This window comes from Podarcis erhardii (assembly GCF_964252035.2).
Source record: "Podarcis erhardii genome assembly, chromosome: 10".
NCBI classification, from domain to species: Eukaryota; Metazoa; Chordata; class Lepidosauria; order Squamata; family Lacertidae; genus Podarcis; species Podarcis erhardii.
In genome coordinates, this window is record NC_138500.1 from 28,929,569 (window position 1) to 28,952,888 (window position 23,320).

Below are 23,320 nucleotides of genomic sequence, written 5' to 3' on the forward strand. Positions count from 1 at the left end.
GTTGGAGAGGAATGAGCTGGGGTTGGCTCTGCTGCTGTGCTTGCACCACGCTGGCCTCCTTGCCCCTCTCAGTTACTGACAGCAGCCTCTGTGTTGGGAAACCAGGTGAGCAACGCTACCCCAACCTGCTCCACCAGCTGCTACTGGCAGCTGCCAGTGAAAACCCAACTCAATCAGAGTTTAATAATAATAATAATAATAATAATAATAATAATAATAATAATAATAATACAGTAGTACACGGTCCATTTGTGGTAGGCTGAGAGTGGTCATGTACAGGGCTGGCCCTACCATGAGACAGAGTGGGGCAGCTGTCTCAGGTGGAAGATGCTGGCTGAGAGGAAGGGAGGAGACACGGTTATAGTGAATTTCCAGGTATTTAAGGCACAGGAACTGTTCAGTGAAAAAATGTTGGCAATTCTAGTAGATGTACCAAGTCAACATGATCACAGAAAAGAGACTGATAGGTAACTGCGGCAAGAGGAACTTCCTCTGCCAATGATTCAGTGGGAAGAGATATGACTACAATGCCCGATGTGCCACACCAACTACACAGCGCAAATCTGTGCCTGCCTGCCCTGGTTCTGGGTAATGTGCCTCTGTGCTGTGTGAGGGCAGGCAAGCTGTGTGTGGCACTAGCATAGCCTATGCTTGAGAAAGTACAGAGCAGCATGCTTTTGTGAGCAAATATTTGCATATTATCCACTTGTCCGAGCAGATGAACCGCTCCGTGCCCACTCTGGCTCTGTGGAGCCCCTTGCTCATTTCAGAGGTGTGTATCGTGCATGCGTGCAGCTGGTTTTTCACCACATCAGAGCTGCAGCGAGAGTGCCGGCAGCCCAGGCCTCCCCTCCTCCTCCTCCTGACGATAGCTCGCAGTGATGGCGAGTGTGCAAGCAGCCTGCGCAAGTGATTAAGATGCATCGCCTTGCAATAGGCCCCGTGTTATGCCAAACCAACCCCCTCCTCTGCTTCCCCCCTCCTTCTCTCTCCAAATCTCTTTAAAGCCCAGCAAAGGTCTCTTTTCTTTTCCCTTTTCTCTCTCTCCCTCCCCCTCTCTCCAGACGCCACAGCCGTGGCTTGAGGGGCTATAGAGGCAGTTGTGAAGGGAAGGAGACGTGACTGATTAGTGCAGTGGGTACATTCAGCCGAGGGGGTGTGTGTTGGTGGTACGTGGCGTTTGTGCTGCGTGGGTGAACCTTGTTTGCATGGGAGGGCTGTGTGTCATTGTCGTTTGCGTGGGCGGCCGTGCTGTGGTGGGCCAGCTGAAACTCAAGGTGTGTGGAGTCGCAAAGGAAAGGCCTCTCTTCCTCTACAGCAGGCACACAGGCAGAGGCTGCTTTTGCCTTTAGAATTTGTGTGTGTGTGTATGTGTGTACTTCTTCTTCTGCAACCTGACTGTGATCAAACAGGAGCTGGGAAGAGGCACTGCAGGGGCTGGTGCGTCCGCCGCAAGCCTTACAGCTCTGGCCACTGTGTGACAGCAATGAAAAACACTTTGCCCCCTGCAGGGTCTGAAGAAGCCTCTCGTCTCTCCGACTCTGCACCTGGAATTGGGGGAGAGAAATCCATTTTCACAGCGGATGAAACAGATGCACTAAGACATGCCCAGAATGCAACTCCAACGCTGCTCTGTGTGCGAGGCTCCTCTGCCGTCATCCCCATCGCAGCTCTCTCTTGCGCAGTGCGCAAGTCAGACACGACTCTCAAGGCTGTTCAAGCTGCAGGAGCAAAAGGCAGCTGGGCTTTGCTCCCTCCCAGGACCACGAAGAGCCTGAGTTCAGATTCCCACCCCAACTCTCATTCTTCCTCACCTCTTCCCAAACAGAACAGCCAGTGGGGTTACATGCAATGGCCTCCAGCTTTTTCCTACCCAGTGTCAGTCTCCTGTTACAATGTGGGATCCACTTGTCCAGCCTGATCTGGGGCTTTTTTTTTTTTTTTTTACTGCTGAGTTCATAAGGGTTTATTGCCTGGTGAACATGCAAAGATATTGCAGCCTTAACTTTCTAAGATCCATGTCAGGAGTGGGAAACTTTGCTCCTCCAGATGTTGCTGAACTACAAGTCCCATGTGCAGAATAAGTGAACATTGGCAATTTCCACTCCCTTTCTTATCAGAATTTGACAACCTGGGTCTTGTAGAACCTTAAAGCCTAATAAATAGATCATGGCACAAACTTTTGTAGATCAGAGTCCACAACTCGCTTCTGACCAGTGGCCAAGCATGATGAATGAATGTAGTGGCAAGATGAACGATGTAACAGATGAGCAATTGAAGAAAGACAATTCCACTCTCTAGTGGGCCGGGCATTCCCTGTGTCTATTGAAACCAATATCCACTATGTCAGGGTTGCTAAAATTGATTACAATTCAGTAGTTTCCATGCTGGAGTCTTCCTTTGAAATTATTATTTTGATAGAGTATGCTATCTATGATTATTTATTTATTGCATTTGTATCTCACATTTACTCAAAATGGCATACGTGGTTCTCTTCCTCCTCCTCCTCATTTAATCTCCACAACAATCCTATGAGGAAGGTTTGGCTGAGAGAAGACAATGATTGGCCCAAGGTCACCTAATGAGCTTCATGGCTGAGTGGGGATTTGAACCCTGATCTCCCAGGTGTTAGTCTGACACTCTAGCCACTACACTAAACGTATTCATTGCCTGTGGAGGTCATGAGTTACACCCACATTGTATGTTTCTATTCAGAAGGTTTATGTGTTTGACTAATGCCCTGTTCGGACATTTGCCTCCATTCATACCCCTGATGCGTGCAGGAGGGAGTTTGGACCACATCCTCTTGCCTTGCCTCTGATATCATTCACCCTGTTCCCCAGTGTTCATACATTTGGCATGATGTTTGAAAAACAGGGATATTGCATCAACAGCACATCATGAATTCAAAAAACCCACTTGTACCCACTTTTGATGTGCAATGGTGTGGGTGTGGGAGAACAACCGAATATAGACTCATATTCCGAAATCAACAAAGAATGGAAATTCAAGATAGTTTATGGGCTTGGCAAGCAATACAAGTTTTGCCAATGAACACTTGAAAGGCAGATCTCTAAAGAATCTGCCGGTAAGTGGGGAATGACGAGAAACGATCTCTCCATTTAGGAAGTGTCAAGTTTTGATAGTTTGGTTTCCCCAATCCTTCATGTTCATGTTGGCACTGATAGCTGTTGTTTTAATAGCACATATGTCAATTACAACCATCTGGACTCAATTTGGAGTATAAATTGTGTAGGTACAGCAAAACAGGAAGAGATGACTTATTCTTGCCTAGACTGGGGAGAAGGTCCATAATTCTGTGTCTTACCAGACTGCTCCTGAGAGCCTGATGTCTTGCTCACCGTTGGGCTAGTGCTGAAGATGGCGCTTTGCACCTTTACCATTCTAAACAAAGTAACTGTGAATGGCAGGACCTGTTCTTGCATGTTTCCTGCTCCTCAGCAAATAAGGCAAACGTGTGACTGTCTGAAGTAAGTGCCTTTCTGTTCACATTGTTCTGGTTTTGTACAGTCATACTTCGTGTTGCGTTAGGTTCATGTTGTGAACGCGGCAAACCCGGAAGTGTATACTTCTGGGTTTTGCTGTGCACATGCGCAGAAGCACTCTGTGCATTTTGTGCATGCGCAGAAGCATTCTGCGTGCTTTGCACATGCACAGAAGCGCTCTATTGTGCTCCGTGCTTGCGCAGAAGCGCTGCTCTAGTTGTGGACTTTTCAGGGTGCAAACGGCACCCCGGAACGGATCGTGTCCGCAACTAGAGGTTGAAGTCCTTCCTTTCTCTCTCTGTTACCTCCCTTGAAGTTATTTTGCACTAGTCTTCAAGGACAAGATCCTCATTCATACACTCTGCAGAGTCTTAATCCTGTACAGTGGTACCTCGGGTTACAGACACTTCAGGTTGCAGATGCTTCAGGTTACAAACTCCGCTAACCCAGAAATAGTAACTCAAGTTAAGAACTTTGCTTCAGGATGAGAACAGAAATTGCGCAGCAGCGGCGCGGCGGCAGCGGGCAGCCCCAGTAGCTAAAGTAGTGCTTCAGGTTAAGAACAGTTTCAGGTTAAGAGCGGACCTCCAGAACGAATTAAGTTCTTAACCAGAGGTACCACTGTACAGCAAATATTTCTTTATTTGTATTATTTAACAAAATTTGTGTACCTTGGTTGTAATAAAACCTTGCGGCAGTTTGACAAATAAAATAAAATAAAATAAAATAAAATAAAATAAAATAAAATAAAATAAAATAAAATAAAATAAAATAAAATAAAATAAAATAAAATAAAATTATGTTTTCTCTTAAAAGGATGTTAAAGCAACGAAGGAGAACCTGTGACACACACACCAACATTGTTGGACTACATTTCCCATAATCTATCCACGTTGGTTGCAGTTGTTGGGAATTGGAGTCCATTACAAGGCTCCAGAACCACTCAAAAATATTTGTGCCAACAAGATGGCATTTTAAAGCCCACAGTAATACTGACTGAATGCTGACTGAATGTATGCATGTACGCTCAGAAGTAAATCCCACTGAGTTCAGTGGAATGTATTGCAATATACCGGTAAATGAGCAAAAGCTCATTTTCTCAAACTATCAGCTGCCTGGTACTAGGCTGACTGATGCCTCAATGACGTCACAGCAGCAAAACCAATTGTAGCTTCGAGGGTCAGTAACACTGACACTGACTTCAGTCATAGGTACGTGCTAAAATCTATCCCTTTTATAACTCTCTATAGACTTTGCTACAGGTTGTTAAGGAGTAATACCTCAGCTTTAAATCGTTTAAGGTGTTGATAGCTTGAAATGTGCTCACTCACCTCCTTTTAACACATCAGCTCTGACTCAAATATAAGAAAAACTGCACAAACGCTAACATAGTTTCTCACAGTTTCACGTGGGCTGTTCCCAAATGGGGCATTTTTGGAAAAAAGAAAACCCAATGATTGATGTAGTATTGAAGAGCAGGGTTTCTCTGTCCACCCCTGTCCACCCATCCATTTCCCCCTCAGCATATCAAAACCCTTTCCCTCCTGTTCTTTCCTTCTCTTTTGTCCCCCCTCCCTACCCGCCTCTTTCTGTTTCCGAAAGCTCCCTCTGGAGGATAGTGCCCAAGATCACACACAGGACTCCAGATTGAAGTTGGTCTGTGTATCTTAGCAACGGCCGTGTATCTGAAAGTTCAAGGCGTGGGGGTGAGGGAAAGTCATATACCAGCACTTGTGGAAGCAGAATAAACCTGAAGGAAACATACTTGGGCCCACTTGTTCTCCCATCCACCCACCCACCCACTCTCATTCCTCATTGAACACGCTCCCAAACATGGCTGTTTTCAAATAAATGCACTTGTTGAAGCCGCTCGGCGAAGAGGAGAAGGGTTGACACCAGATATTGCCTAGCACCAACACGGAAACTAATTTCAAGGATTCCTACTCAAGCAAAGAAGAAGAAGAAAGCCCGGCCGCAAGAAATTTAAAGAGGCTGAAAGAAATGTTGATGACAAATGGTGAGGTCTTGGAAGTGTTGAAGTGTGCCTGTCTTCACAAAGCTCTCTTAATCTGTTCGGGTTTTTTTGCTGACTGCCATTTAGCTTTCAAAGGCCGCTACTTGGGGAGGGAGAAGATGGCAATGTGAGCATCAGAACACCAGGAGAGCTCTGCTGGATCAGGTCAAAGCCCCAACTTCACAATGGTCACTCAGATGCCTCAGGGGGAAGCCAGCAAAAAGGACCCAGGTGCAAGAAAGACTTTCCCTGCTTGTGATTCCCAGGAACTGGTATACAGAGGCAATGGAGAGATCCTCTGGCAAGGGAGCATTATGCAGTGATCATGGCTATGTTGTGAATACAGTGGTACCTCGGGTTAAGTACTTAATTCGTTCCGGAGGTCCGTACTTAACCTGAAACTGTTCTTAACCAGAAGCACCACTTTAGCTAATGGGGCCTCCTGCTGCTGCCGCCGCGCCGCTGGAGCACAATTTCTGTTCTCATCCTGAAGCAAAGTTCTTAACCTGAAGCACTATTTCTGGGTTAGTGGAGTCTGTAACCTGAAGCGTATGTAACCTGAAGCATATGTAACCTGAGGTACCACTGTATTCCTAAAACATTACTCCTCTGCACCATTTCCCACTGAGAAACCACCACAGATCCTAAAGTTAGGGACAACACGTTTAGGAGAATTCCAACAGTTTTGTAAACGTAAAAGGCAGCAGTGAGAAATGGAGGCCAATACCTCTGGAGGGAAAAAGTTTATTGTATTTGCTTCCTGAGGAAGTGGTTACTTGTCAGAAAGGGTGGGTATAAGTGGCAGCATTTCATAAAAACAAACTCTTTTTCCTACCACCTTCCCTGCTCACCCACAAGGGCACATCACAAACAAGACCCCTTCCACTGAACGGAAGGCTGTGCTTAATAACCTCTCCATATGTTACAGAGCAAAGCTGCAGTGAGAATAATCACAATTCTAGTCTTTTTTTTTTTTTAAAGAGAGCATTTCAGAGCATTCATTGCACTTCACATACATTCCTTACAGGGGTGCCATCCCATAGGGACCGAGCCCTCCCCCCAATATTTTTTTTGGGGGGGCCAGGGCCTCCCCCCATGTTCAAAAGCAGTGGAGGAGGTCAAGCGCAGAGCCAAGCAGGGCACAGCTTCAGAGGCTGGCTCCTTCTCCTCCTCCTCTGGTAGATGGGAAGGAGGGTTGAAGCGGCCGTCAAGGAGGAGGAGCCATTGAAGCTGTGCTGCCACCACCACATTCAACGTCAGACCTGCCATTCTCCTTCAGAAGCCGGCACCTCTGGTTCCTTCAGTCAGAAATCCTTACAACAACCTTGGAAGGTAGGTTAGGATACCCGTGTGGCAGAATGGGGTGCCGAGACTGTTCTCAGTGTTCCAGTCAGTGGTATGGGGACAATGCTAGCAGAGAGGAAATGAGATTTCAATCAGGGACTTCCTGGTCCATAACTCAGGCTATAATCCTATGAATACTCCCTTGAGAGTAAGCTCCATTGAATATAGTCGGGTGTACTTCTCAGTAAATAGGCATACAATCACACTGCACTTCTTGGCCACTATATTCCACTGACTCTCCAAAGACTTAAGTCTTGTCCTACATTTTTGTCCAACAGACTTTGTTTTTCAGGTATACTGCCTATTTCTGGGACGTTTAACTTCCCGCCGCAGCGCTACCTATTTATCTACTTGCACTGGTGTGCTTTTGAACTGCTAGGTTGGCAGGAGCTGGGACAGAGCAATGGGAGCTCACCCCGTTGTGTGGATTTGAACTGCCAACCTTTCGATCAGCAGGCACAAGAGGCTCAGTGGTTTAGACCACAGTGCCACCCGCTCCCATCATTTTGTTAGTGGGAGCACATGGGAAGGTGCCTTATACTGAGTCAGACCATGAGGTCCATCTCAGTCAGTACCTGCCCTGATTGCCAGCAGCTCCCCAGGGTTTCAGGCATGGGACATTCCCAGCCCTGCATGGAAGATGCTGCAAACTGAACCCGGGACCTTCTGTATGAAAATCAAATGCTAAGGCCCTTCCCCAGATATTCCTTTTTCTCCCATTTCCCATGTGCATAAGTTTCTTTTCTTTCCGCTTTCCCATGTCCATTGAATTGGAACAGTAATAAACATTACCAAATGGGGTTGAGTCATAGCTGTTCTCTAGGCCAGGATAGCCAATGTGGTGTCCTCCAGAGGTCACTGGACTACAACTCCCATGATTCCTGATCATTGTCCATGCTGGCTGGAGCTGATGGGAGTTGGGATCCAGCCACATCTGTAGGGCAGCAGGTTGGCTGCTCCTGCTCCAAGAAGTCCAATCAGAGTTGGGGTGAGATTAAAGTCCTATTTTAAGTAAATTGTTATGGTGGGCCAAGTTATTAATGCAGGGTATATTAGCACAGAACGGCTTCAGCAATGTGCAATAATGCATGGATGGAGGTGGGATTGCTTCTTGGCAGAAATCCTTGGTCTGAGAATCATAAACATGAGAATCCCTGTTTTCATCTGTAAGTTGTTGGAGAGGACACAGACTCTCTTGACCTTACTCAGCTGACCAGATGACTATTAGAGTTACTCTAATAACTAGTCATGTCAGCCAAGGAAATACACTTCTTCCAAACTAAATCCCAGAAGCCTTTGCTCTACCCATCACTCTGGTTGTTAGGCCTTGCTTTACTGTTTGAAAGTGGATATTTATCTGTCCACATCCTTCTCAGGTTTTCTGTTTTTTAGGAATCCCTTGCATTATGAATGATCCTTCCATTTGTTATTCCAAATGAGTCACTGCCTGGATGTTTCAGAGAGAAGAAGAGTCACTATAAGTAGCTAATGTTCATAACACTAGGCTTCTCAGAGATCCCAGGCTCCTCTGGCAGTGGCTTCTGTTCACTGCTCCCCCCTGCCCCACTGATGGGGGCGCACTCTTGCATGCCATTGCCGTTTTGGGCAATCTTGCTGACCTCACTTGCTTCTGCCTCCATTTCATCGTCTTCCTCTTCCTCTTCCTCCATCTTACCACCCGTGGTTGCTGCTGCTGCGATTTCTTGGTTCTGCACTCGGCGGGAGGGTCTGAGGAGAGCCCTGCGGAAACCCTGCTTGAAGCGGTACGAGAGGAAGCCATAGATTATGGGGTTGGCACAGCTGTTAGCATAGGGCAAGACCACAACAAGGAAGTAGATGCCAAAGAGAGATGGCTCCTCGGGCAAAGTCCAGATGACGTTGATGATGTTGAGCACATAGAAAGGTAGCCAGCAGAGGACAAAGACTGCGACAACGGCAACCACCATGCGCGTGACTCTCCGCTCAGAGCGCTTGCGCTTGGCTGTCAGCGCTCTCACCTTTCTGCCTGACGACCGAACCTTGACAACAATAAGCAGGTAACATAAGCAGATGACCAGCAGAGGCCCAAAGAAGCCAAGAGTGGCTGTGTAGACAATGAAACCTGCTTTCCAGACTGAAGCCGGCTCAGGCCACTGGATGTGGCATGTGCTCATGCCTGGGGGGACATCTGAAAACACAACCACAGGCAGCACCACCACAGAAGAGAGCACCCAAACAGTGGCACTGACTGCCTTGGCCACACGTGCCGTCCGCCATTTTGATGATTTCACTGGGTGCACTACCGCCAGGTAGCGGTCCACACTCATCACGGTCAGGCAGAAAATACTAGTGAACTGGTTTATAGCATCCACGGCCATCACTAGCCGGCACATGAAGGAACCGAAAGGCCAATAGGACAAGGCATTTTGTGCAGCCAAGAAGGGCAGGCCGAACATGAAGAGCTCATCGGCCAGCGCCAAGTTGAAGATGTAGACGTTGGTCACCGATTCGCTCACGGAATGGCACAAAACCACATAGATGACCAGGGAGTTTCCGGCTAGTCCCACCACGCAGACGATGAGGTAAACCAGAGGGATGAGGACACCGCTGACATCCAGGCCAAGCCTGGAAGCTTGGGATAGGTTCCCAGAAACAGGGGCTGCCCAGCTGGCTGTTGAATTCTCTTCCCAGGAAGCCAGTGTGGTGGTGAAGTTGAAATTGTCCATGGCAGAAGAGTGAGGTGATTATCCCACTGGATCAATCGGAAGTGGTCTGCATTTGGGAAGAACAGGGAGGGGGGGGAGAGAGAGCTTATAATGCATCTTATAGCAAACTAAAGGTAGCACCAGAGAGAGAAATGGGGGGAAAGTCCACTTTACAAGCTCCATTCATTTTGCTGGAGCATGAAGAGGAGCACAGAAGTTAATGGAGATTCCAGATTTTACAGCTGAGTGGCTCATGCTCCTCTTGTACAGAAAGGTGCACAAAGAAGTCCCCATTGATTTTGATTGTCAGCAGACTGTAAACTTCTATCTTTCAGTTTTCTGCTGCTTACATAGACTCAACTTTGGCTGGATCATGCCTAAAATGTCTTACGAGGGACTCAAATGCCTCCTATCTGAGTGCATGCCAAAGCTTTGTCTTTCAGTGTTTAGATCTATATCGCCTAAACCAATAAAAATAATATTTTAAAGAAAATTCTGCCTTCAAACATAAACCCTTTAAAAAAGATTTGTGCAAACAAACCAAAGCTATCACCCAAGGGGGGGGGCATTGAGGGTTTGTTTTCTGTGTTGTGTTTTTTCAATCTAGCAGCATATAAATTTTATGAGATAAATGAATAAAACAAATAGTTTTGCTGGAGACTAGTGTTAAGCAGTTGCACTATGGCCTCAAGTGGCCTGCTGCCAAGTACCAGTGCCCCAGTACTTCTTCCCATTTCTGCATTGCCTCAAAGGGTGACAATGGCAGGAGGGAAGAGATTTGGCCCAGGGGCTGCTAGCTTGTGCCCCCAGTTCTCCAGTCATGGCATGGCTGAGAACTAAAACTAGCAGGGAAATTTCCAAGGATGGGAAAGGAAATGGAAGCATGCAGTGAACATAAGGCTGCTCAGAAAAGTGAGACCATCTCCATCTTCACTGTGTCACAAGGGAAAAGTTGGTTCTTAGGAATGATTGGGCCATTGGACAGTTATAGAAAATGGGAAAGATCTAAAATCTGATGAATTGGTCAGATTAAGTTACTGAGACCCATATTGTATATAAAATGGTGCATTCTACAAAGCCACTCCCGACCTAAGGAGGGGGGGGGTTGAAGTCGGGGGGGGGGGGGAGGAACGCCATCACCTCCCCCAAATCTTGAAGGGTAGTTCGTTAAAGGACTCCGGGGGGCGTCGCCTTGTCTGAAACCTATGGAGGCTAGGGCCTAAAGCGCGCTCCCGAGCGGTAACCCCTTGGGGAGCGCCTAGGGATGTGCATCTCGGGGGCTCCCCCTGTTGGTGCTTAACCCTTCCCGGTTAGACCGGATAGTCTGTTAGGGCCAATGCCTAAAGCCAATACCACTCTTACCTGTAATCAATAAAGTTGTGGCCATTTTTCGCCCATTAACCTTAATTCTGGTGTCCGTTGTCTTTATTTACCTCATCTGTGGGAGGGGGCGGGTATTGCCACGCAAACGGCTCAGACTCAAATGCATATTTAGCTTCAGTTAATTTTAAAAATACTAATTATTATTATTATTCAATTAAATTAAATTTATACACTGCCCTTCACCTGAAGATCTCAGGGTAGTCCACAAGAAACAAATACAGGATAAAAGCACAAATACATAGAACAAAAACAAAATGAAAAAAATAACCCCCCTGTCTAAAAACGTATCTAAAAGGCTGTAGAATATTAATCAGCCCAAGGTCTGGGTGAAGAGGAACATTTTCACCTGGCGACTAAAGACGTATAATGAAGGAGTGATATGAACCTCCCTGGGGAAAGAACTCCATACTTGACTTGTCAAAGATTCTTACTGAAAATGTGAACCCAAATCCAAAGCTGCAAATACCTTGAGGAGGAGATCTTGAAGAACTGGTCTCTGAATGGAGGAAGCCCTTTCAGCTGGACATGCATTTGCTGTTACTGTACTCTCACTGAACAATCTATTGCTAGGTCATTTAACCTGCACCTTTTAGCCTGTTACTATGACACCCTGGCACATGGCTGGATTAATCATTATGCTCACTATATCATACAATAAAGGCCCCTGTTAAGCTAAGTTATCTGTTGCACTGTAATCATCCAAGGAACATCTATAGGTAGACTATAGTTGTCCACTATGCAGTTGTCCTCAGGCCTCATTTAAAACTTTTGTCAACTTTAGAAAGCGGTGGTTGTTTCTATGTAGAGGAGCATCAACCATGTTTCTTGCTGAACCCTTGGAAAATCTTTGTCTCCATGAGAGGAAAAGGGGAAGGACAGCAGCTGATAGACCTATCAGGCTTTTGCATGAAAAATGGCACTCATATGCTTACAGAAAATCCTGAAGATGCTTGTATTGCAATGTTAAATTTCTGCTGGGGTTTTCTCCCCAAAGAGTTCTTGCTCCAAACTTACCGGTAAGTCTTGGTTTCTGGGATTCAACAATGGGTAGAGGCAACCCAATACATTTTGCTGCCTCCAAAGTCAAGGTGTATTTTACCCAAAGCTGGTCAAGATATTTGGGTACCTAAGACAGAAAATTCCACAAGTGCCTCTACCATCCCTTTGCTGCAAAAGTACTACAATAATAAATCAACTAACCATTTGCTATGCTTTCATGTCACTCAAAACCAGCTGCTTTCCCATTCTGCCTAATGGTAGAGCCAGTCCTAGAAACAGGGAACCTTCCTCAAACATCCTGTTAATAAGCGCCAATCCCTCCTCTAAATGTGTTGACATATCATCCTTATGTCCTTGATGACATTTCTGCATCCAGTGCTCCATTGAAACAAACCACCAGGCCTTCTGCCTGAATTTCTACAATTATATTACTTGGATGGAAGTGCTGTAGATCCAGGAGATGAATTGTTTTGAGAGAATAAATTGAATCAAGTAAAGCTGAGAATCCAGAAATATAATACTTCCCTGTACCAGAGACCCTTTATGAGACCCTTCATTATTCAAACTTTGGGTATTCAAAACCCCTTATTATTATCTGAATTTGCCACAGGGCTCTCAAGTACTCCTGTGTCAGTTTCACCCTCCATTAAGGGCTCTGCCACCTTCCCCAGACGCCTGATTACACCTCCCAGGTCATTTGAATAAATGATTGTAATACACAGTGAAATCACTAATTTTCCAATGAAGTCCCGTCGTCAGTCTCTTGATACTATGTTAGACAAAGCCCAGAACTCATTGTTTAATGAGAGGGAGGACTAATGAGCTCTTTTCTGCTTCTAATTCCCCTTGTTATCCTTATGATTATTTTCTTTCTGCTGTTTTCACCCAACCAAAGACGTATTATTCTTGCAGGCATGGGTAGTGCCAGAGGATGGGAAGCCAAAGCTGTTGCCATGAGACGGCCTGGGGTGGGCAGAGAGCTTCACTGCAGAGGTGAGAATTAGCTTGGGCAAAACAAGATGCCTTGTGGTCCTGGTTACCCCTTTACATCTTCACTAGGTTTCCTTTTGCCTTCATTTGATGCCACATCTGCATATAAAGCTCCAGAATAGCATTCTGTCATGAGTTATAATGGGAATGAAAATTGGGCAAATTTGGAATGGAAAGTGAGGGAGCTGCTTTAACATAGACCAGAAATTGGAGAAAAGTTTTTTTCCAGGCCAAGAGCCACATTCCGTTCTGGGTGGGCTACATTTCAGTGGTGGGCAGGGCCAGGGGCAAAGTGGTCTTCACAAGGGTGCCAATTTGGGTGGAAAGATGAGGACCTTCAGTCCCTACAAATGCGGCACGCCCTACTGGGAAGAGTGGCCACTGAGACCATATAACATCAATCCTGAAAGACCTTCATTGGCTTCCAGTACATTTCTGAGCACAATTCAAAGTGTTGGTGCTGACCTTTAAAGCCCTAAACGGCCTCGGCCCAGTATACCTGAAGGAGCATCTCCAACCCCATTGTTCAGCCCAGACACTGAGGTCCACCTCTGAGGGCCTTCTGGCAGTTCCCTCACTGAGAGAAGTGAGGTTACAAGGAACCAGGCAGGGGGCCTTCTCGGCAGTAGTGCCCACCCTGTGGAACTCCCTCCCACCAGATGTCAAAGAGAACAACAACTACCTGACTTTTAGAAGACATCTGAAGGTAGCCCTGTTCAGGGAAGTTTTTAATGTTTGATGTTTTATTGTGTTTTTAATTCTGTTGTGTTTTTAATATTCTGTTGGGAGCTGCCCAGAGTGGCTGGGGAAACCCAACCAGATGGGCGGGGTATAAATATATTATTATTATTATTATTATTATTATTATTATTATTATTATTGGTATCGCTAGGTCTGAGCTATTTGGGTTTCTCAGAATAAAGAGTCTGACACTGTGTTTCTTATCGCTGACCCCTGTCTTGCATGCCTCTGGCTCCTGACATCCACTATAGTACTTGCTACTTTAAGATGTAGTGATGGCTGCCGACATGGGCAGTTTTAAAAATTGAAAAGTCAAATTAGTGGGCAATAATCAGTGCTTTTTTGAGGGGGTGCTAAAAGAGTACACGGTACCGGCACCTCTCTTTTTTGTTGTTAAAAAGTGTGGCACTTACTGCAACAACTTCATGGTGATGAGTACCGGCACCTATTTTTCTGGAGGGGGGGCACTGGCAATAATGCTATCAATGGCTACTAGCCAGGATGAATCTATACCACCTCCAGTATTAGAGAGAGTCTGCATATGAATTTCAGTTGCTGGGGACCATGAGCAAGAAAATGCTACTGCGCTCAGGTCTGCTTTTGGGTTTCCCAGGAAGTATGTGGTTGGCCACTGTGAGAACGGTAATTGGACGGGAGATTGTTCTGATTTAGCAGGGCTCTTCATACACTGAATTGAAGGAGGGAAATTACTTGCCCTTCTCTATACCAGCTGAACTGGAGGTAGCTACTGGTGAAACATGAGAAAGGAGACCTTTCTAGCTATGAGAGCAGTCCCACAGTCACAGAAGTGGGGATGACCCTTAAATGCAGATAATGAAACCAGATTTCCAGGGGTGGATCTTGGGCTGGAACATGCAGATCTAGGAGCACATGCCTAAAGAGACTTTCAGGAGTTCCAGAAACAGCCCTGGAAGTCCAGCTGGGAATGGGGGTGCTGTGTGAAAAGCTAAAGCAAGGAAGTAGGTGAAGAATAATGTGGACGGAAAGCTCACCCTGATATTTCATGGTCTTTTAACCATTTTTTAAAAAAAGTAATACAAAAACAAAGAAACAAGGCTAAACGAATTCGCCAGCTAGAGGTGAACGAAAGGTTCACCAAATACATTTCTTTCGATAAATTTCTGATATTTCCTCTCTCTTAACCCCAAAGGGCCACTTTGCAGAATTTTTCCAGAATATTTGCCACCATTCAGAAATTTTAGTTTTAGTTTAGCCTTTTTGTGGGAGCTGCCATCCCCGCAATCTGGCACAGCACTCTGGAATGATGCCAGGTCTGGGGCATTGAGGAAGATGCAAAATGGTGGCCAGGTGGGGAGGGAAACCAAGCAGGGGGCAGGGGAGAACAAAGCTGTTCTACTGCCCCATCCCTGGGGAACTGTTGGATAATTTATCTCCCCCATCCTCCCATATGGAGAAATTTTGTGAAATGGCCTGTCTTTCCCAGCTTCTCTTACCACAAATTTGGTGCAGAATTTCCAGAGGCCATTTGCTCACAGCTTGAGTCCCAACTTTGGTTCAACACGGTGTGAATAACTTGTTTTAAGTGTTTCAGATAAGTGTCCCTGACATGATGTGGAAGTGTGAAGCCAACCTTGGATGAGTGGTCCAGCAATATGGCACTTAAATAAACAAATAAACCCACAAATGCATCTGTGTTTAGGAATTGCAAGCTAACAACGTGGTGAGAAGATGAGGAAGATGAGGGCTGGGTCTCTCCACTCCTTGGTGGCATGGTAATGCTCCATCACTGGTGGGTGATCCTCACAAAGCCATTACTCTAGACAGCCCCCCCAACTGGAATAGATTGGACTAAACTGGGGGAGGGAGTTGAAGTTACCCCCTCAGAAAAAATACTATTGTTTGGGTGCTAGGAAAAGGCAAGATCCTACAAACAGAAGCACAGCCTCAAGGAAAGACATTTGGATCCCAATTCAGGAATTAGTAATGACTGTGCATTTTATTGTGCAAAAAAAGTCAGCCGATGAAAATTCCAAAATGATGCCGATGAGATATGTGTGTTAACTCACTAGTCCAGACTCATCTTTATTCTGTAAGGTCTTTGGGACAGTAAATTACATATGTGCAGTGTCTAATCCAAAAGAACCCCAGTCTTGTTTTGGCAATAGTTGCTTCAGATATGCACATTCATAAATTCCCCACATGTTCAGTTATTGGGCTCCATTTTGTGCATCGGTTCAATATGTCAATCAGCCTTTCAGAAATGAAAGCTCTCTTTATCATTTTGTCAATCTAGCAACAAAGAGGATAGGAGGACAGGACAGGATCCTGCAAGTAAGAATGCCATCTCTCCTGAAAGGAGACTGTGTTGACTTTTACTTATATGGAGAAATAGGTTTGTTCAAAATTGTCTTGCACCGAGGAAGGGAGAGGGGATCACAAAGACTTCTACCTGCCTAGTAATCAGTTTGGGTTATTTTTAAAAACCAACATGGCAAAAACAGAACCAAAGATTTCAAAAAGAGTCTCATGTGCCTGCAGATGTAGAAACTTTACTTATGAGAACCCCATCTAAAATGACCCATAGTTCAAACCTGCATGCTATCATTACCACATCCAGAATTCCATGTGTGTGTGATTGTGTGTGTGTGTGTGTGTGTGTACTACTTGTTGCACATTTCCCTCTTAATGTTTACAGGAGTGTCAAGGAGCCCCAGTCCCAAGCAAACCCATGTCATACTACTTAGTACAGCTTGTCTCTTTCTGCTCCAAAAGATTTACAACCCAAGACTGCAATCTTCATCCCAATTACTCTGCAACAACTCCACAAAAGTTTGTTCTGGAGCAAATAGTTGCAGATTGCAAACGGCAACCAAAGTGTGAAATGGAAGACAACAGGTGGGTGCCCTGGACAGACCCAGCAGGAGAACACGAGCCAGTGAATCTGAAGATAAGCAGCTCTGCCGTCCAGCCTGTTAGACCCTGTCGCTTGTTTTCCCTTCCTACTTGGACTCAACAGACAAATGTTTTTTAAAACCTGCATATCCCCTGGAGATCTGGGGGAGGGGGAGGGGTGCAACACAGCAGGGAGCTTCAATGATACAGGTGTCTAAAGAAAACTTTTGCATGCAACAGAATTTGCGGGAATATAAGCAGAAGCAGGAGGCAAGTTTGCCCAATACTCACGTATCAAAAGAATGGATATCTGCCTTCACTCTCCAGGACGATGTTTAGTATTCTTGTTAATTCCTCTTGGGGAGGGGAAAAGACAAAAAATATTTCAATTCCCAAGTTGGTATAAATCCAGAATCCGTAATGCTTTTTAACATCTCTCCCCTCCCCCCACTTCCTTTGAGATACCTGATTATCTCCCCTTCCTTCTGCTTCTGGTCTAGAGGTGGCATCCCTGCCCAGGCCCCTGCGCTCCTACATCTGCTTCCCTGCCGCTGCTGCTGTTACTTTTGCACCTGGTCTCTCCAGGGCTGCTGCAGGTAAGAAGGCAGTCAGTCTTGCAGCGTTTGCTGAGTGGAGCTCAGCCGGACGGTCCCCCCGCCCCGCCAGCTCTCCTTCTGCTGAAGTGGGGGGGGGGCGCTTGTTGTCTCTCGCAGGGTTAGGTAGATCAAGCGGTGTGTCAATTACTCCCGGGAACGGTGCCACCAGCCAATCGGAAGAGGTTCCGAGGGGAGCGACAGGGGAGGAGGTGTGGGGCGAGGATGAGAGAGGAAGAGAGAGAGATTGAGAGAATGGTTGAGAGAGAGAGATTGAGAGAGAGAGAGAATGAGGAAGGAATGAGGGGGAGTGACATAGTGATTATGATGGAGAGAAAGAGCATAAGGGGAGAGAGAGGGAGGGAGGGAGGGAGGGAGGGAAGGAGGGAGAAAATGAGAGGGGAGAAAAAAGGGGAAAATGAGGGGGTGTGAGAACGCAGTTGTGACAGATGGTGACAGAGGAGAGTAAGCGCAGGAATGAAAGAGGGGAAAGAGAGAGAGAGAGAGAGAGAGATGTGGGGAGAAAAGATTTCGCAGGCTCCTGGAGTGTAGTCGAAAGGGAGGCAGAGCTGAGCATTCATAGAAATGCAGGATTTCATACACATCCCATCATTCTCCCTCTCTCTGGCTTCTTTGAAGTTTTGCAGACTTTTTTTTGGCTGGTAGAGATGTTCACCTGCTCCGACATCGCTGCCTCCATAAACCATCTTCCCATGCTTGTTAATTCAGAAGTGAAGCTTGGCTTTTAATAATTTGGTGTTATGTAACTTGTTTATGAATGGCTGAGCCCGGGGCCATTTCTACAAGGGGCACTTAAATTTAAACCCTTTGCATTTTTTGGCATCTGTGACTGAAATTTTCACCTTAGAAACTTGTTACTTGCTTGAAGTAGAATCATAGAATTGTAGAGTCATAAGGGACCCTGAATATCATCCGGTCCAACTCCCTGCTGTGCAGGTATATGCAGCTGGCCCATATGGGGTTTGAACCCATGACCATGGCATTATCAGCACCACACTTTAACCAGCTGAGCTAACTGCCCAGAGATGAATCTGCCTTACACTGAGCCATCAAGCTTGATAATGTCTACACTGGCTAGCAGTGGCTGCTTCAGGAAAAGTTCTCCCCCAGTCTTACCTCAAGATGCCAGGGACCTTCTGCATGCAAAACAGATGCTATGTCGATCTTCATAATAAGATTTTAAAAATTAAAAATATATGGCTAGAATTAATATACATTTTATTTTTGAGATGCTCCCCAGACCTTTTCATTCCGTAAGGATATACAGTGGTACCTCGGGTTACATACGCTTCAGGTTACATACACTTCAGGTTACAGACTCCGCTAACCCAGAAATAGTACCTCGGGTTAAGAACTTTGCTTCAGGATGAGAACAGAAATCGTGCTCCGGCAGTGCGGCAGCAGCAGGAGGAGGCCCAATTAGCTAAAGTGGTGCTTCAGGTTAAGAACAGTTTCAGGTTAAGAATGGACCTCCGGAATGAATTAAGTACTTAACCCGAGGTACCACTGTACTTTTATTGCCTTGCTTGATCAGACCAAGTTCCATCTTGTCCAGCATTCTGTAGCATAGACCAGCCAGATGCCTCTGGAAATTCACAAGAACAGCATGGAGGTGATGGCCATCCCAAATCTTAGTTTCTTCATCTCGTCAACTGTTGCTCAACATCAATGTTGCTTTGATGTGGCTAACAGCAATTGTTAAATCTGTTCTGCAAATCTACCTAATCTGCCTTGAAAGCCAGTGGAACAGTCCTCAAAACATCTTCTGGCAGCGAATTCCACTGGTGAACTTGTGTTGTGTTAAAATCCTGCATCCACACCATTCACAGGTGACCCATTCCAGACGAAGAGCCATTGGTGGCTGCCACCACCTTTTTCATAGTTTAACTTATTTCATAGCGATGTGAAGAAGCACTTTCTCTTGTCGGTCCTGAATCTTCCAACATTCTGCTTCAGAAACTTCTGCACAATTTTATATACCTTTCTCTTGTTCTCACATTTTTTCTACCCCCTCTCCTGTCCTTTTCCTCTTCCGCACTCTGAAGGTGTCCTCCTGATCCCTTCCCTGCCTCTTTCGCTCAAGTGAGCTTGCTGAGTGCAATTATGAGACACATTCCCCCATCACTTAGCCGCTAGGAGCCTATTAAGCTGCCTCTTCTCGCCCTTCTAAGTGGAATTTTGAGGGCCAAGTTCAGATGCCTGGCTGGGGGTGCAGTTCCATGTGAATAGTACATTTTCTGCTTTCTTCTTGTCTGGCCTCCATTGCCATCACATCTCAATACTTTTGCAATAGCACTTTGTTAGTTGGGTAAAACTAACAATGTCTCATATTCTTAACAAGCTGGAGAGGATTATGCCATTCCTTTCCCCACTGAGAGACGGAAAATCACAGGAATGAAATGTAATGGGTCAAGAGCTGCTTTAGGTAGCACACAGCGCTGTCTTTGATGACTGTCCCCAAACTGCCATTAGTTCAGAATGCAGCCGTAAATTTTGCCAATTTATATTGTTAGAGATTCCCAGCTTCTGGATGCAGCACCAGCTGGGCTTGGCAGCGAAAGCTGGGTGCAAAGGATGAGAGATCGCTGGAGATTTGGGGTGTTTGCAGACTGGGACTTAAAAATGGCAACCAGGTTGTTCAGATATTGCAATCGGGACGAGAGAGGGAGAGAAATTTGGGGAGATAGGGAGGTGAGACTTCCCTGTGAGCAAAGGTTGTAGCATTTGGAACTTTTTAGAGAAAAGGCAACCATGGCATGGAGAAAGTGGGTAGAGGTCATGGAGATCCAATGAAACAGAATGTTGGAAAGAGTTTGGACTTGATATCCCACCTTTCACTCCCCTTAAGGAGTCTCAAAGCGGCTACCATTCTCCTTTCTCTTCCTCCCCCACAACAAACACTCTGTGAGGTGAGTGGGGCTGAGAGACTTCAGAGAAGTGTGACTAGCCCAAGCTCACCCAGCAGCTGCATGTGGTGGAGAAGGGAAGTGAACCTGGTTCACCAGATTACGAGTCCACTGCTCTTGACCACAATACCACACTGGCTCTCAGATAGAGTCAGAACAGATAAAAGCACTTCTTCATGCAGCACCTAGTTAAACAATGGAACTCGCTCCCACAAATGGCAGTGGTGGCCACCAGCTTGGATGGCTTTAAAAGAGGAATAGACGATAGATTTGTCTGGCAGGGCAAGAAGCCTCGAATAAAATTTAAGATATTAACTGATGCTAAAGAAAGAGGTGGATTTGCCCTGCCAGACCTTAAACTTTATTATGAATCAGCCACTTTTTGCTGGCTGAGAGAATGGCTGCTTCTTGAAAATACTGATGTGTTGGACTTAGAAGGATTTAACAATGTATTCGGTTGGCATGCATATCTGTGGTATGATAAGGTCAAAGCACATAAAGCGTTTAAAAACCATATTCTCAGAAAAGCACTGTTTAATGTTTGGATAAGATATAAGGACTTGCTAGAAAATAAAACCCCAAGGTGGTTGTCACCAATGGAAGTGAAGGCTCAGAAAAAGCTCAATATGGAGGCCAAATGGCCGAAATATTGGGAAATTTTGGAACAAGAGGGAGATAGATTAAAACTACAGAGTTTTGAAAAATTAAAAAATAGAGTGCGAGACTGGCTCCATTATTACCAAATAATGGAGGCATATAATTTCGACAAAAAAAAAGGTTTCCAGGTGGAAAAATCAAAACTGGAAACAGAACTGTTAGATCCTAAAATTAAGAACTTGTCAAGAATGTATAACTTGCTGTTGAAATGGAACACTCAGGATGAAACGGTGAAATCAGCCATGATTAAATGGGCACAAGATGTTGGATATAACATTATGATGGCTGACTGGGAACAGCTATGGACCACAGGTATGAAGTTTACGGCATGTAATGCCTTAAGAGAGAATATAATGAAAATGATCTACAGGTGGTACATGACACCAGTCAAGCTTGCAAAAATTTACCATTTGCCCGATAAATAAATGTTGGAAATGTAATGAGACTGAAGGTACATTCTTTCACCTTTGGTGGACATGCCCAAGGATTAAGACTTTCTGGGAGATGATCTATAATGAAATGAAAAAGGTATTCAAATATACCTTTCTGAAGAAACCAGAGGCCTTTCTCCTGGGCATGGTCAGCCAATTGGTGCCAAAGGAGGACAGAACTTTCTTTATGTATGCTACAACAGCAGCAAGAATACTTATCGCAAAGCACTGGAAGACACAATATCTACCCACCCGGGAAGAATGGCAGATGAAGTTGATGGACTACATGGAACTGGCAGAAATGACTGGCAGAATCCGAGAAAAGGGAGAAGAGTCGGTGGAAGAAGATTGGAAGAAATTTAAAGATTATTTACAGAAACATTGTAAAATTAATGAATGTTAGAAGGATGTTGGAATGAAGTTATATGGCTTTAGCAGAAATGTTATAAAGGATTAAGTAAAAATAGATTAATTGGCCAAAGGGGGAAAAGAAAGGTTAGATTGTGTTAAGACAAATTATAGGGCAAAAACTGAGAAAGATGGAAAGGATTTGCTGAAATAGCTAACTGAACTAGAATACAAAAAAGGGAGGTGTGAGGAGGTCAATGAAACAAGTAAATGAAAGATAAGTTATGGGAATATTCATTGTGTGTGTTTTTTAATTGTTTCTGTTTGTTTTTTTGTTTTGTTAAGATAAGTAGTGTTTTCTGTTTTTTTCCTTGTTTTTTATTGTAATGTATTGTATTGTTTTGTTTTGTTAAACTTTGTTTTTTCCTTTTTTCCTTTTTGTAATCCTTAAACCCTTAATAAATATTATTAAAAAAATAAATAAAATAAAATAAAAGAGGAATAGACGATTTGGGGAGGATAAGGCTATCCATTGCTACTAGCCATCATTCCGCCTCCACAGTCAGAGGCAATAATGCTTCTCAATGCCACTTGCTGGGGACTGCAGGAGGGGAGACTGCTGTTGTGTTCGGGTCCTGCGTGAGGATTTCCCACTGGTGGGCCAGCTTGGCAACAGGATGCTAGACTAAATGGGCCAATGACCCTGATCTAGCAGGTGCTAATGTAGGGGCTCAATCTTTTGAGACCTGCAAACTCCTTCACAAACTGGAGAAACTTGCACACGCACACACTCACACACACACATGGCAAGCAAGCTCACACCACAACCTATTGTGCAATTGCTGTGTGGGATTGCTGTATTTCATATTTTAATTCTGGGTGTTTATGTTTTAATGTTTCAAGGAGATTGTCTCATTGTGGGTCTTAATTATGGATGCTCATAGTTTGATGTTCTGATGGGATGGTTTTGTTGTGCAGACTCATTATGGATAGTTACATTTTAATGTTTGTGTAACCAGTGGTGGATGAAGCCACTTGGTTGCCTGGGGTGGTGCGCCCAGGGGCAGGGCAAGCTGCCCATAGGGGCAGGGTGCACCACGGGGCCTCCAGAGTCTTCCTGATTCCTCCCACTCAGCCGCCCTACAGCGGGGGGTGGGGGGGTGGGAGGCAGTGGGAGGCAGCAGATGGACTGTTTCGGGCATGCTGCAGGCCCCGCAGTGAGTGCCGCCTGGCATTTTGTCACCCCCCTCAGTGGTGACACCCTGGGCAGCCCGCACCCCCTTCCTCCGTCCCTGTGTGTAACAGGTCCTTTATATTTCGTAAACCGCTTAGAAGCCTATTCTCAAATCAAGTCCTTGATATAAATGAAATGAAATGCTTCTTTCAAGACTCCTTTCAGCTGGGGGAGGGGCTGGGGAAAGGATCCTATGGCTGCCAGGGAAGGTCTCTGCGGGTGCATGTCCACCTGTTGGCACAACACTGCTGATCCCTTTGCTAACGTCATCAGCTTTGGGGCTCCTTTGGGATATTGCTAATTGACTTACCAGTAAGCATTTTGCTTGCAGTTTTGACTTGCATCCACCAGTGAACTGCTGGATTGTTAGGGATTGCAATTTTTATTCCATGCCATGGTTATTGCACTATTGTGCTTTGAGCACAACTGTATCTGTGGAAAATGTAGCATATAAATAAACAGTCTATAACTATCTGGTACAGCCTACTGCTCTCATAGTGACCAGCCAGAGGCCTGTAGGAAGCCCATAAGCAGAATCCATGAGCAATAATATTCTACCACTGTTGCTCCCAAGCAGCTGGTATTTGGAGGCCTA

The 23,320-nt window shown here is 45.4% G+C and overlaps 1 protein-coding gene across 1 annotated transcript; it reads right to left on the reverse strand.

The window, feature by feature from the left end:
* Window positions 1-7,192: 7,192 nt before the first annotated feature.
* Window positions 7,193-17,499, reverse strand: SSTR3 (somatostatin receptor 3). The gene is made up of 3 exons (XM_081879511.1): window positions 17,001-17,499; window positions 16,827-16,891; window positions 7,193-9,615 (listed from the first exon to the last, which is right to left on the reverse strand). The coding sequence occupies exon 3, from the start codon at window positions 9,567-9,569 to the stop codon at window positions 8,340-8,342; it is 1,230 nt and encodes a 409-aa protein (XP_081735637.1). The 5' UTR covers window positions 9,570-9,615; window positions 16,827-16,891; window positions 17,001-17,499; the 3' UTR covers window positions 7,193-8,339.
* Window positions 17,500-23,320: the final 5,821 nt, after the last annotated feature.

Coding starts and splice junctions, on each gene's coding strand:
- SSTR3 (XM_081879511.1), bottom strand. CDS start 9,569: ATGGACAATTTCAACTTCACCACCACACTGGCTTCCTGGGAAGAGAAT.